General features: G+C 45.4%; 1 protein-coding gene across 1 annotated transcript in view; it reads right to left on the reverse strand.

The window, feature by feature from the left end:
• OTOGL (otogelin like) overlaps nt 1–14,642 on the reverse strand; it is a 180,405-nt gene that overhangs the window by 70,414 nt on the left and 95,349 nt on the right. Inside the window, exons 24-27 of the mRNA XM_054399714.1 lie at nt 8,392–8,526; nt 7,776–7,922; nt 4,467–4,586; nt 2,063–2,179 (exon numbers count right to left, since the gene is read on the reverse strand). Of these exons, the coding sequence (XP_054255689.1) occupies nt 2,063–2,179; nt 4,467–4,586; nt 7,776–7,922; nt 8,392–8,526 (519 nt within the window). The remainder of the gene's footprint in view (nt 1–2,062; nt 2,180–4,466; nt 4,587–7,775; nt 7,923–8,391; nt 8,527–14,642) is intronic.

The raw sequence follows: 14,642 nt of genomic DNA on the forward strand, positions 1-14,642 counted from the left end.
ACCAGCACTCCAAGGTCTTTCTCCATGGAGCTGTTTTCCAGCAGGGCAGCCTCTAACCTGTCCGGGTGCCTGCTGTTATTCCCAAGGATCTCTGTCTATTAATGAATGCACCTGACATGCATTTGGTAACACAATTATGCTGCATTTTCATCATAATGTTTACAAATTGTGATCACAACCTGGATAAGATAAAGTGAATGTTAGAGAGAAAACCTGTTCCTTTGTGAGTTGTTATAACAGTACAAGTTCCATTTTTATATATTACTTTGGAAATACACTCATCACTGCTCTCACATGAGACACATGCTTAAAAAATTCTTTACATGGTAACCAGAGTCAACATTAATAAATCTCTTGGTTTAAGCTACTGCAATCTTCTCCTCAGGCAAATTCCTAACCATGTTGATTTCAAAGTTCAGTTCTGAAAGCCAGGAGGTTCAGAATGATCTCATTGAGTTTTAATAGTCATAAAGAAAATATGAGACTGAGCTGACATGTCATAGTGGTTCTTGCTTGCACAGGTGTAGTGAAGCCCCTTTGATAACTGAATACATTTGGAAGACTACAACCAGAAATAGGGGAAATGTATAGAGCATGCCATGAACTGATAAATGGAATGAAAGATTCCCACACATGCTGTTGTTGTCCCATCTTGACTCTAGAATGAACTTAAGGACATTCTTGTAACTGAAGGGCCAGGCTCAGTCAGGAGTTGGGAAAGCAAGGAGACCAAATCTCAGTTTTGTTTCAATGCAGAGGATAACCTGTCAGACAATGAAATAGAAATACAGAAAGCTCTAAAGCTGAAACCTCCCTGTCATATTGCTTTCAGTATTGAGCAGGACAGGTGATAAAGCCAAACTGGGAGGCTTGGCTGAGACATCTGAAGGCTGTGAGGCCATTCAGTGAGACCTGGATAGACTGAGAGCTGGGCAGAGAGGAACCTGATGAGGGTCAACAAGGATGAGTGCAGAGTCCTGCACCTGGGAAGGAAGAAGAAACTGCAGCAGGACAGGTTGGGAGGGGATCTGCTGGAGAGCAGCCCCAAGGAGAAGGACCTGGGACTGCGGGGGGGCAACAAGGACAGCAATGTGCCCTGGGGTCCAAGAAGGCCAAGGGGGTCCTGGAGGGCATTCAGAGGAGTGTGTCCAGCAGAGCCAGGGAGGTTCTCCTCCCTCTCTACTCTGCCCTGGTGACGCCTCACCTGGAATATTGCATCCAGTTCTGGGCTCCCCAGTTCAGGAGGGAGAGAGATCTGCTGGAGAGAGTCCAACAGAGGGCTTTGAGGATGATGAAGGGACTGCAGCATGTGCCTTATGAGAGCCCTGGGGCTGTTTAGTGTGGAGAGGAGAAGACTGAGAGAGGATTTAATAAATGTTTATAAATATCTGAGGGCTGGGGGTCAAGAGGGAGGGGACAGGCTCTGCTCACTTGCACCCTGGGATAGGACAAGGCGCAATGGAGAGAAACTGCAGCACAGGAGGTTCCACCTCAACATGAGGAGGAACTTCTTCACTGGGAGGGTGACAGAGCACTGGAAGAAGCTTCCCAGAGAGGTTGTGGAGTCTCCTTCTCTGGAGACTTTCAAGCCCCATCTGGATGTGGTCCTGTGTGACCTGTGCTGGATTCTATGGTCCTGCTCTGGCAGAGGGGATGGACTTGATGATCTTCAAAGGTCCCTTCCAACCCTTAACATCCTGTGAGCCTGTGATTTGACATAAGCTGTAGACACATTACTCAAATGCTTATTTTAGAATCCTGCAATATACACAAAAGCCTTAAAATTTAATTATCTATATAAATAAAAGAAATAAGACCTGAAGAGAACAGCTCCTTGATCATGCAGTCTGCTAGCTCATGGCTCCCAGTTATCATTACTATGTTTAGGCTCCAGTCTTGAAAGGAACAAGGAGCTCTGCACACACACAGCCCACCCACACAGAGATGCTTTGCAGGGCTCTACTCTGTATTCAGACTGGAGGGAATGGCAAGAAGAAATTAATTGCTGGAATGTTTCTGTTTTGCTACAGGAGAGCACATCTTGGCTATGTAATGAACTTACCACGTTGTGACACGGTGCAAAGACATCACTGTACAAAACTGAGCATTCCTTTTTGGCATAAGGGAACTTGCTCTGATGGACCTCACATGGTCTCAGGGTTTCATTTGGGCTCTTGCACTTAAAAAAAAAAAAACAAGCAGAAAAAAAACCATTTATATGAAGGTGTGTTTCCCTGTTTGGTCAGTGCTGCAGTATCATACAATTCAACACCTGTGTGCTCTGCAAACAGAAACTACTTCTAAATGCTCTCTTCTTCATTCTCCCCATTCCATGACTTGTTGTTATAATTGAAAACATTTGCAAAAAAAAAAAAAAAAGAATCTGTGTGTTTTGTTCTGAAGTACTAAAATGTTCCTGCTGTCTCCTCAGAGCATAAGGACAAAATGTTTTCTTTGTGACACATTGTGATCATTACCAGAGCAACCAACAGTAACATCATCAACAAATACAGGCTCCAAAGCCAGCCCTGCTGGGTCTGTACTGACTTTAAATGGAGCTACACTAGAGATGGCTTTAGCCCTGCAAGTTCAAATAAAGAAGCAGTGGTAGGAAGAGAGCAACCCACAAAGAGAAACAGAGAGCCTCGTGATAACTCACAAACGGCTGAGATACAGCTCTCTCTCCTGAAACCTCTCTTCAAGAAGCAAAACAAATTAACAGAAAATAAAACCAAATGACCCTCACAAAATCCAGGAGTTCATCTGAAGCCATACTCTTTTGTGGTAGCAAGAAAACCTAGGAGAGAATAATGATGTGTCTGTAGGCATCACTGGGGTGTCCCCACACAGCCTCAGCTGCAAAGCAGTTGTCTACACTGCACTCCTGTACGGATGCTCAGACACTGCCACTCCCAGGAGGGGGAATCATCCAATTCCCACTTCATGAGCATTCCACTTCCCACTCCAAATCCAACTTCATGATGCCAAGCTTGCCAGTAGCAGAGTTGGGTTTTATGCCTCCAGCTCTCAAATACTTCTTTACAGTCTTTAGATTTTGCAGAAAAGGTGACCAGGATACTTCTCTCTGAAGGTCAAAGGTGTTTTCTGAACACATTGCTAAAGCCTACTGCAGAGACAGATGAAGTGTCAAGTCTGGCTGAGGGCAGGCTGCCTGTCAAGGCTGATACTGAACTCAAACCCTGAGTGCTCTGGAAGCCACAGGGATCAGAAGATTACATGAGATCATATCAACCCCCCTACCCCCCAAAGAAAATAACATATGGCCACAGCAAGTTAAGTGCCAGTTTAGGTTGCATCAGCAAAGGTCATAACATCCCAGAAGTTAATGCTCTATGCAGACACTACAGGCTTTTAAAAAGCAGCCACTGAACTGACAAACTGGAAAATAAAAATTCATACCCTTCCTACAAAGCATTTATATCACCTTCTAGATGAGCAGTGTTACCGTTCTTGCTCACATAATTAAAGCATACTATATAGAGTAAAATAGACCCAAAGGGAGATGTTGAGGGAGAGAAGCCTCCAAACCCTTGCTTTAAAACTGAATAGGTGTTACACTCTTTCATGAGGTGAGAGGTTTGGGTTCAATTTCCTGCTGTGAGTCAAAGAAAGAACAGATTAAAAATTGCTTCTCACAGATATCCTTAGAGAGTGCCTTCCAAGCACTGCTTTTTTGGGAGGTTCATGAGGCTATAAAACCTTACAGCCTCCCAGCACAAATGAACAAGCTACCAATTCCTCTGTGTTATAAAACACAGTTGCAGTCATCTGCTCCCTACAGCCCCTTTCCTTCTTCTCAGAATCTGAGTTTCCACACTGGGTTGTGCCTCTTTTTGTTGCGAGCCTTTTCTATCTCACCCTTTCACCACCACTGAATTTGGTCTTTGTCTACTAACTGCAAGTAAAAAAAAAATAATCTTTGTTCAGTCTGAAGTAAGAAATGTTCTTCCAGACATTTTTTTGTCCCTCAGATTCTATTTGCTTCCAATGGCACAATGCCTCCAACACCAGAGAAATTGTATTGCTTTTTAAATTGGCCTTAATGCAAAATATCAGAAGCATTGCATCGGACTTCATAGAAAATTGATATCCAGAGAGCAATTATAATCATCTCATCTAGGGAAAAATGCATTCTTCCCTATAGAGAGGTTGTTTGTTTCACTTGAATTCAGTATATGTTGTCTCATCTAGGGAAAAATATGTTCTTTCCTAAAGAGGTTGTTTGGTTCCACTTAAACTCAATTTATGTTCTCTCTGACATTAGACATTGTTAACACATCTACAGCCAGAAAAACTAAAATGCCCTCTTATACACTGACCATGAGCCTAGAACATTCTGGTACATCTGTTTATTCATAACAATAAAATTATCAAAATTATCAACCTTTTTTTTTATCATCCTTTTTATCATCCTTTGCTAAATTTTTACCAGACCTGAGACTTACCTGACCCAACACCCAGCTGTCTCCAAACACCTGTGCATTTCTCACCTCCATGTTGTTTGATGTAGTCAGATCATTTGAAGTATATTTGTCAAAGTTTCCACATAAACCTGCCAGCTTACCCTAAAAGAGAAGGGTGAGTAGGTTTTTACATATAGTGGAATCATAAGATGGGCTGGGCTCGAAGGGACCTCCAAAGCTCATCCAGTCTGACCTCCCTGCATTCAGCAGGGACATCCCCAACTAGATCAGGCTGTCCAGGGCCTCCTCCAGCCTCACCTTCAAGATCTCCAGGGAAGGAGCCTCAACCACCTCCCTAGGAAACCTCTTCCAGTGTTTCACCATCCTCATAGGAAAGAACTTGTTCCTCACATCCAATCTCAATCTGCTCTGCTCTAGTTTGAAGCCATTGTCCCTCGTCCTGTCCCTGCAGCCCTTTGCAAACAGTCTCTCTGCAGCCTCCTTGTAACTTCCTTCAGGTCCTGGCAGGCTGCATTTAGATCTCCCTGGAGCCTCCTCTTCTCCAGGCTGAACACCCCCAGCTCCCCTTGTAGCAGAGCTGCTCCAAACCCCTGATCATTTTTGTGGCCCTCCTCTGGACCCGCTCCATCAGGTCCATGTCCTTCCTGTGTTGAGGGCTCCAGAGCTGCACACAGAACTCCAGGTGACAGTCAATAATCAACAGAAATTACACACATGGAATAAAACATTCTTAAACTGAAATAAGTTTAAGAACAGAATTCTGGCATCATTTGAAAATATCTGATACTCTGCTATGCTCACAGTTCCATTGGTGCAAATAACTTATTTATGTTTTTCTTTGTTGTTGTTGTTGTTGTTTGCCTGTTTTCCACAACCTGCTCTTACTGCCTCCCTGTGAAAAAGGATTGGAATCTATCCAGATCTTTTTTTTTTTCCCCTGAAAACTTAGTAGTGCATTCAGTCCAAAAGTCAAAAGTTCAGGTGAATTACCTCATGCCTGTGCAGCCTTTCTTGTTGTCATTAAAACTTGCTGCCTCTAATTTTAGCTCACAATAACAAGACCATTTGTAACAGCAGTTAAAAAAGAGACAGCTGCAACTCTGCTGTGTTGGGGCATGTGATGCTGATGGAAAATGTATATACACATGCAGGCATAGATATGTGCATAAAGAAAAAGACATTCCTGCACCCCAGCAAAATGTAGAGCTGGATTTCTAGGGTGCTGGGGATCATTCTCATTAGAATGAGGCTTTTACTTTGTGGTCTGCTGCAGATAGTATCTTACTGAACTGGAGACTCTGGAAGAAGGTCATTGGAAACAGAAAGAGCTTCAAGTATTTGTGTTTCTGCATGCAACCTGCAGATCTCAGCTGCCTGCTGGCTTACTGAAAAACAGCAGTTTGGGGGTTGTTTTTTTCAGTCTGTGTATTGGTTTGCCAATAAATCAGTTTGTATGTGAAGCATTTTATGGCTATGGGACAAGAGCCTATAATAACATTGCTTTAAAACCAGAGGAGATGGCCATTGTAACTTGAATTTATACTTCCAAAAAGCCAGTGTTCCATTCTGCCACGGAGTGTTATCTTTCTTTTCTTTTGCTGGGAAGAGCCCCCTCCCCACACATGTGCTCCTGGTTGAGATGAAGCAAGAATGTAATTATCAAATGTGCAGATAAGGTTACTCTACCAGGATACAAAGAGTGAGTTGCAGAGACACCAAGTCAGACAATGATATAGGAATGGAACAGAGAAGAGCAAGTGCTGTATCACACAGAACAGAGGAGGCTGGAAATGTCAGCATGAGCTATAAAAATTGACTCTCACTAGTATTCCGTTTTGAGCAACACTTCTGTGGAGTCTCCTTCTCTGGAGACTTTCCAAACCCACCTGGATGCATTCCTGTGCAGACTACCCTAAGAGATCCTGCTTTGGCAAGGGTGGTTGGACTTGATGATCTCTGGAGGTCCCTTCCAACCTCTAATGTACTGTGATACTGTGAAATGGCAAGAGAAGGAGCCTCATATTCTTTTCTTCATCATGGCAGGCCTCTGTTACAGAATACTTATTAGGTTTCAACATTAGTTTTTTTCTAGATCCTTTCCTGCTTCTTGTCTTCTTAATTTAAACCCAAAAAGTAACTTCCAGCTGTTCATCTCAGCAGCCTTTACTACATCCCAGGGTTCAGCTCCATCATCAGCCTAATCCAGTCTGAGCTACAAACCTGCCATCTCCCACTGTCACTAGATATGGAAGATTCTTTTCCATTGGATTCAGCACTTAGGAGAACATGCAGTGAATTGGGTAAGTAACCTTCTCTTCCTGCCCCTAAAGTAATTTTGAGTCAGAACTGAATTATTGCATGTCTACAAGGTTGCAATGTGTGCAGCAACATGCATGTGGGAATCATAGAATTGTTAGGATTGGAAGGGACCTCAACGATCAGCCAGTTCCAACCCCCCCACCATGGGCAGACGGGTTCTTGCTGTGGTAATGCCTCTGTCCTGTGATTCTGACAGTACTTTGAAAAGGAACTATGTGTTGCCATAACTGGGAAGAAAAGCTCCTTTCTATAACACTGATGCACAGAAACAGCAAATAAATAGCATGGACCTTGAGGAGAGTGCTGGCTTTGGTGAGGACTGCAGGAGTTTTGTCACTGACTTCAATACAGATTGTCATCCTTTGAATGTTGCCTTTAGAAGTATATTTTAATTGTAAAGGTTGAGTTAATGAATTATATGAGAGGCTTATCATAACAGCTTTATAAATGGATTGCCCTAACATCCCATTTCATCTTGCTTTTGTATCTACATGCATGAATATTCTTTTAACAGATCTGCCTGTCATTGTCTTTACAAGGGCAAAGCCCTCCAGCCTGGAGAAATCCTCCTCATGCCAACAGGCTCCTGGTAGGTTTGAGCACCAAGAGGTTTTCTTTCTCATGTCATGTATCAGAGAATCACAGAATTGTCAGGGTTGGAAGGGACCTCAAGGATCATCCAGCTCCAGCCCCCCTGCCATGGGCAGGGACACCTCACACTTCATCAGGTTGCTCACAGCCACATCCAACCTGGCCATAAAAACCTCCAGGGATGAGGCTTCCACCACATCCCTGGGCAATCTGCTCCATCCCTTCTCTTCAGGACTTCTGCCATTAAACCTCATCTTCATCTCTTCTTACCTGGGAAATGCTAGCAGCTGTACATGATGATAAAGAGCTGTGTTAGCAGAAAAATTAGTCATTGCAGAAGAGACAACCAGAGTTAGTCACTAAGAGATGGCATTGGACACAGAAAGCAACACCAAATCTCAGGTTTTGATTCTGGCTCACCTTCCATCGAGGTCCAACTTTGACATGCATCATGGTCTTCTTATCCCACAGAATTGTAATGTCCTGTTCTGGAAAGTGTATCACAGTATAATATCCAGCCTTCCAAAGCTGATAGTTAGATTTGTTTTCCTGTCCCCTTAAGATCTTCTGACAGAAATGAATATTTATTAAGACCTGATAAAGTCATTCTACCAAGGTATGCAGCCAACTAATAACAAAGTATGTACTGAAGTATTTCTTTATCACAGAATTACTAGAAATATTGTTTAATGCTTAGACATTTTGTCTTTGCAATCATGCAAGCCTGCTTTGATGACATACTTTGGTTTCCCTTTCAAAAGCAAGTGGAAAGAAACCAATAAATGCCAAGATACTTCGACTGCTGGAGGCTTTTGAGCAGCCTTCTTTGTAGAACAAACAGAATTTGGTGGGAAAAAAAGACAGACAATGAAAAAAAAGAAAATTTTTCTGGGGACCTGTTGTTTTATCCAGGCCTGAACACTTGCAATGTTAACTCAAACTGAGAGGTGTTTTGTCAAAGCAAGCTGCTTTACAGTTGTAACTTCACAATGCTTATCTTGAGGGGCAAGCCCAAAAAGGAAAGCAAATAACTAACCTGCTTCTCAGAAGGTTCATTAAAATAAATCTCAGTGTCTCCAACAGTGATGAAAATATTCTTTGAGCAAACAATGTCATTGTCAAAGCACTTCTTGTTCTGAGCAATTATAGATATATTTGAATTATCTGTACTCTGGAAGAGGAAGCAGAAATTGTGTTAAGAATAGACCGGATTGCATTTCACTCCTGCAGATTTGCAGGCTTCCCAGCACAGAAAGATCACAGAACCATTGCATTGTCAGGGTTGGAAGGGACCTCAAGGATCAGCCAGTCCCAACCCCCCCTGCCATGGGCAGGGACACCTCACACTACAGCAGGTTGCTCACAGCCACATCCAGCCTGGCTTCAAAAACCTCCAGGGATGAGGCTTCCACCACCTCCCTGGGCAAACTGTGCCAGTGTCTCATCACCCTCATGCTGAAGAATTTCTTCCTTGCATCCAATCTGAGTCTCCCCATTTCTATTTTTTTCCATTCCCCCCACTCCTATCACTCCCTGATACCCTAAAGAGTCCCTCCCCAGCTTTCTTGTAGCCCTCTTCAGATACTGGAAGGCCACAAGAAGGTCTCCTGGGAGCCTTCTCTTCTCCAGACTGAACAGCCCCAACTCTCTCAGTCTGTCTCCAGAGCAGAGGAGCTCCAGCCCTCTGATCATCCTCATGGCCCTTCTCTGGACACCTTCCAGCACTTCCAGATCCTTCTTGTAATAAGGACTGCAGAACAGGACACAGTACTCCAGGTGGGGTCTCAGCAGAGTGGAGCAGAGGGGGAGAATCATCTCCCTGGCCCTGCTGGCCACACTTCTCTTGCTGCAGCCCAGGCTCTGCTTGGCTCTCTGGGCTGCAAGTGCTCACTGCTGGCTCCTGTTGAGCTTCTCATCCCCCAGCACCCCCAAGATGGGTTACTTAGTATTTGCACATCTTTGAAATCAAAGTACCAAACAAGGAAATGCATTCTTAAATTCAATGCTGAGCCCACAACCAACTCAAACTTTAGAGTCAAACAGAGAGAGCCATTCCAATCACTTGTGTGTCCTCTGTCTGAGGATTTCACAAACTCAGAGGCCGTGCCTACCTCTAAAACAAGAGTCTGGCTTGGACCTTTTAAATGTGCTCATAAGTGGTGTCCAATATTTACGCCACAGGGTGGTTGTCAAAATTGAGACATGCTACACAAAGAGTTTTATTTTTAAACCAAGGCACATGAGATCAAGTTGGTTCCATATTTTTAAACCCAAGAAACCTACCATCTGTCAGTAGCAGATAGAACAATCTTTATGCCAACACCCATCCAACATCACAAAACCATGAGTCATAAGCCATCTTATTGGGAGGGGCAAAGGTTTCTGCTGATATTGAGGCTTTTGATATGGGCTTGGGTTTTTTTCCTTTAACATTTAGATTTGTATTCTCTGCTGTCTCTTGATCTGCCAGTGGTTCAGTACCAAAAGTTCAAATTTCCTGCCTTCCCTGATCCATATTACAGGATGACAGGGGTTGGAAGGGACCACCAGAGATCATCAAGTCCAACCATCCTGCAGAGCAGGACCAGAGAATCCAGTGCAGATTGCACAAGAATGCATCCAGACAGGGCTGGAAAGTCTCCAGAGCCTCTCTGGGCAGCCTGTTTCAGTGCTCTGGGACCCTCACAGTGAAGAAGTTCCTCCTCATGTTGAGGTGGAACCTCCTTGGCTGTAGTTTCCATCCATTGCTCCTTGTCCTGTCCCAGGGTGCAAGTGAGCAGAGCCTGTCCCCTCCCTCTTGACCCCCAGACTCCAGATATTTATGAACATTGATTAAATCCCCTCTCAGTCTTCTCCTCTCCACACTAAACAGCCCCAGGGCTCTCTGCCTCTCCTCCCCAGGCAGGGCTCCAGTCCCTTCAGCATCCTCAAAGCCCTCTGTTGGACTCTCTCCAGCAGCTCCCTGTCCCTTCTGAACTGGGGAGCCCAGAACTGGATGCAATATTCCAGGTGAGGTCTCAGCAGGGTAGAGTAGAGGGGAGGAGAACCTCCCTGGCTCTGCTGGACACACTCTTCTGAATGCCCCCCAGGACCCCCTTGGCCTTCTTGGCCCCCAGGGCACATTGCTGTCCCATGGAGAACTTGCTGTCCCCCCCGCAGTCCCAGGTCCTTCTCCTTGGGGCTGCTCTCCAGCAGATCCCCTCCCAACCTGTCCTGCTGCAGTTTATTCTTCCTGCCCATGTCCCTTGATGCTTCATCCTGTTAATTAATTCTGCATTCTAGGCACATAAAATCACTTTTGGACCTTAGCTCATCATGTCTCTTTATTCACCTAAAGCTTCTGTGGCTCTGGCATATTCTGAGGGAAGCACGATGCACCTTGTAATTCCCTGTGCTAGGACTGGCACCAGAACCAAGGAGAGCAGCTGTATTTTCAGAAGTGATTAACATTACTACAAACAAACAGGGAGTTAGTCTTATTATTTCCTAATTTAGATTTGCTTTTCAATTAATTTCTGAACCAATCCTTGCAAGCCAACACGAAGCCATAACTACAGAAATGATCTGAGAGTCTATTTCCTAACATACCCAACAGTGCTTCTGAAGCCAGTTAATTATTTTATCAGATTCAGTCATTACAATCCTGAGACAGATAGGAAATAAAAATCCTGGTAGTGGCAAGCTCTTTGTCACACCTGATGAGTCATCCAAGCTTAGGTGGGGAGTGCTGGAAACAAAAATAGGTTTAAACTTCTCTTCTCATTCCCACCCTCCTTCAAGCACTCTCTGAGGCTAGCTGCAACTAAGAGCAGGTGCTAATGGGCACTGTGAGGAAGATGAGGATGGTGGCTTTCAGCAGTTCCCCAAGTCCTGGGAGCACCTCTTGGCCATAATGGGAGAGGTGCCTTGCCTTGCTTATAGCATTTCTCCCCAGATCATTGCTCCTTCCCTTGGCCAGTGTACCCTTGAAAGGAGCTGGGCACATACTCCTAACTACTCTTTGCCTGTCTCACATTTGTACCTTTATTTCTTCTGTGCTCACAGAATGTCAGGGGCTGGAAGGAATCTCCAAAGCTCATCCAGTCCAACCCCCCTACCAGAGCAGGATCACCTAGAGCACATCACACAGGAACACAGCCAGGAAGATCTTTAATATCTCCAGGCAGGGAGATTCCACAACCCCCCTGGGCAGCCTCTTCCAGGGTTCTGTCACCTTCACAGGGAAAAAAATTCTTCCTCCTGTTTCCATGGAACTTCCTATGCCTCAGCTTCCACCACTGCCCCTTGTGCTGGCATTGGGCACAGAAAATTCTGCTCAGCAGAATTCAAGAATGAAAATCTCTATTAGCACTTTATGCTGATTTTAGTAAGAAGCACTACCACACAAAAATGAGAGGTGATCTAGGAAACAGCTTTCTTTCTCCTTTGCATGCATGCTTTACATACATGCCCTTGCTGTTCTCTCCATACCCCTCAACTATTACAAGAGGGTTATGGACACGCTGGAAGGTGTCCAGAGAAGGGCCACCAGGATGAGCAGAGGGCTGGAGCACCTCTGTTATGAGGACAGACTGAAAGAGTTGGGGCTGTTCAGTCTGGAGAAGTCTCTGAGGTGACCTTCTTGTGGCCTTCCAGTATCTGAAGGGGGCTACAAGAAAGCTGAGGAGGGAGATTTTAGGCTATCAGGGAGTGACAGGACTGGGGGGAATGGAACAAAGCTGGAAGTGGGGAGATTCAGACTGGACATAAGGAAGAAGTTCTTCCCCATGAGAGTGGTGAGAGCCTGGAATGGGTTGTCCAGGGAGGTGGTTGAGGCCCCGTCCCTGGAAGTGAATGAAAATCTGTATTAGCAATTTGTGCTGACTTTAGTAAGAAGCACTGCCACGCAAAAATGAGAGGTGATCTAAGAAGCAGCTTTCTTTCTCCTTAATTGAAGTCATAGTGACCAAATTGTTTAAAGAACACTTTCAGTTAAAAAAAAAAAAAATCAAGCCAAAAGGAAAAAAAGAAAACAAACAAACAAAATCCACCAAATTAAACCCAAAAAATCCAACCCTAGAGGATGAGATTTTGCCACACAGAGGAGGTGCTACAATTTTGCTGCCCTTAGTGTGTCATGAGACACAAGCCAGAGGATGCTGCTACTTGGCTTAGAAAACACTCTTCAGTGAGTGCACTGCCTGCAAGCTTTCTGTCATCCTAATGCCAGGGTTGAAGAAAGAAGTGAGAAGTTCCAATAAGCCTGGAAGACAAGGAAGGTGAAGTTAGCCACTAGCTGCTAATTAAAAGGGAGTGGAAGAGATCAGGTCTTCAGGATCTATCAGGGGAAACTCAGTTTAAAAGTCCTGAAAGCTTCAGGGTGAAGCAAAGTCCTTCTGCTCCATTCTGCTGCAAAGCTGCTTTAGGTTGCACTCAGAGTACAACTGGCCCCTATCTGTTGGGGAATACACTGTGTTGGAATTGAGCCAGGCTTGCTGCTGCAGTCACTCCAGTAGTTGTTCCCCTCCAAGCGGGTAACAGCCCAGGGCATGTCTTGGTTTACTAGAAGTGAAGTGGTAAATTAGAAAGGAGACAAACTCCTTAGTTTGTAGATAGAATCACAGAATCAACCAGGGGGGAAAAGACCTCAGAGATCATCCAACCTATCACCTAATACTAACACCTCCTGACAACACAACCATGGCACCAAGTGCCACATCCAAGCTTTTTTTGGACACTTCCAGGGATGGTGACTCCACCACCTCCCTGGGCAGCACATTCCAATGGCCAATTTCTCTTTCTGGGAAGAACTTTCTCCTCACCTTCATCTTAAACTTCCCCTGGTGCAGCTTGAGACTGTGTCCTCTTGTTCTGGTGCTGGTTGCCTGAGAGAAGAGCCTAACCCCCAGCTGGCTACAACCTCCCTTCAGGTAGTTGTAGACAGCAATGAGGTCTGCCCTGAGCCTCCTCTTCTCCATGCTAAACACCCCCAGCTACCTCAGCCTATCCTCACAGGGCTGTGCTCCAGACCTCTCCCCAGCCTCATTGCCCTTCTCTGGACACCTTCATAGAATCATAGAATCAGTCAGGGTTGGAAGGGACCACAAGGATCATCCAGTTCCAACCCCCCTGCCACGGCCAGGGACACCTCACACTACATCAGGCTGGCCAGAGCCTCATCCAGCCTGGCCTTAGACACCTCCAGGGATGGGGCCTCAACCACCTCCCTGGACAACCCATTCCAGGCTCTCACCACTCTCATGGAGAAGAACTTCTTCCTCACATCCAGCCTGAATCTCCCCACTTCCAGCCTTATTCCATTCCCCCCACTCCTATCACTCCCTGAGATCCTCAAAAGTCCCTCCCCAGCTTTCTTGTAGCTCCCTTCAGATACTGGAAGGCCACAAGAAGGTCACCTCAGAGCCTTCTCTTCTCCAGACTGAACAGCCCCAACTCTTTCAGTCTGTCCTCATAGGAGAGGAGCTCCAGCCCTCTGCTCATCCTGGTGGCCCTTCTCTGGACACCTTCCAGCATGTCCAGATCCCTCTTGTAACAGAGGCTCCAGAACTGGATGCAGTACTCCAGGTGGAGTCTCACCAGAGCTGAGCAGAGGGGGAGAATCCCCTCCCTGGCCCTGCTGGCCACACTTCTCTTGATGCAGCCCAGGCTCTGCTTGGCTCTCTGGGCTGCAAGTGCACACTGACAGCTCATGTTGAGCTCCTCATCCACCAGCATCCCCAAGTCCCTCTCCTTAAGTATCTCAATGTCCTCCTTAACCTGAGGAGCCCAGAACTGGACACATAGGATGCAAACTGATACATTCTGTGATGGCCAAATTAAAAATGAGCAAGGAACCTCCTCCTTGCCATGAGAGCATTCAGACAATGACTTTGCCTGCAGCCTGTAGGTCTGTTTGATGCTTTGGATGTCATAGGCTCTTTTCATTGCAGAGGTCATTCCTCTTCAGTCAGCTTACCCACAGCAAGAGGACACTCTGAGTTTATAAGCAAGCAATGTCTTCACTGTGAGAACAGAGACAGAGGACCCTGTTTTAAATAAGGGCAGTTAATTCAGGCTAATTATCCCCCAGTAAAAATACATCTTTTGGGGCAATGAAGCCAAGCTCTTGGAGCAGCAGTGGGGAGCTACAGCAGCTCTGCTAGTTGAAGCTGCTGCCTGAGGCTTCTGACAGAGCAGGCCAATCCCTTCAGCTGAGCAGAATCAACATACTCAAGTCAGAACTTTTGTGTATGGTTGGGATTTGAGCCAAGGGCAAAAGTTGAGTTATATTTCAAGTTAATTCTGCAG

This window comes from Indicator indicator, chromosome 3 (assembly GCF_027791375.1).
Source record: "Indicator indicator isolate 239-I01 chromosome 3, UM_Iind_1.1, whole genome shotgun sequence".
Taxonomy (NCBI): domain Eukaryota; kingdom Metazoa; phylum Chordata; class Aves; order Piciformes; family Indicatoridae; genus Indicator; species Indicator indicator.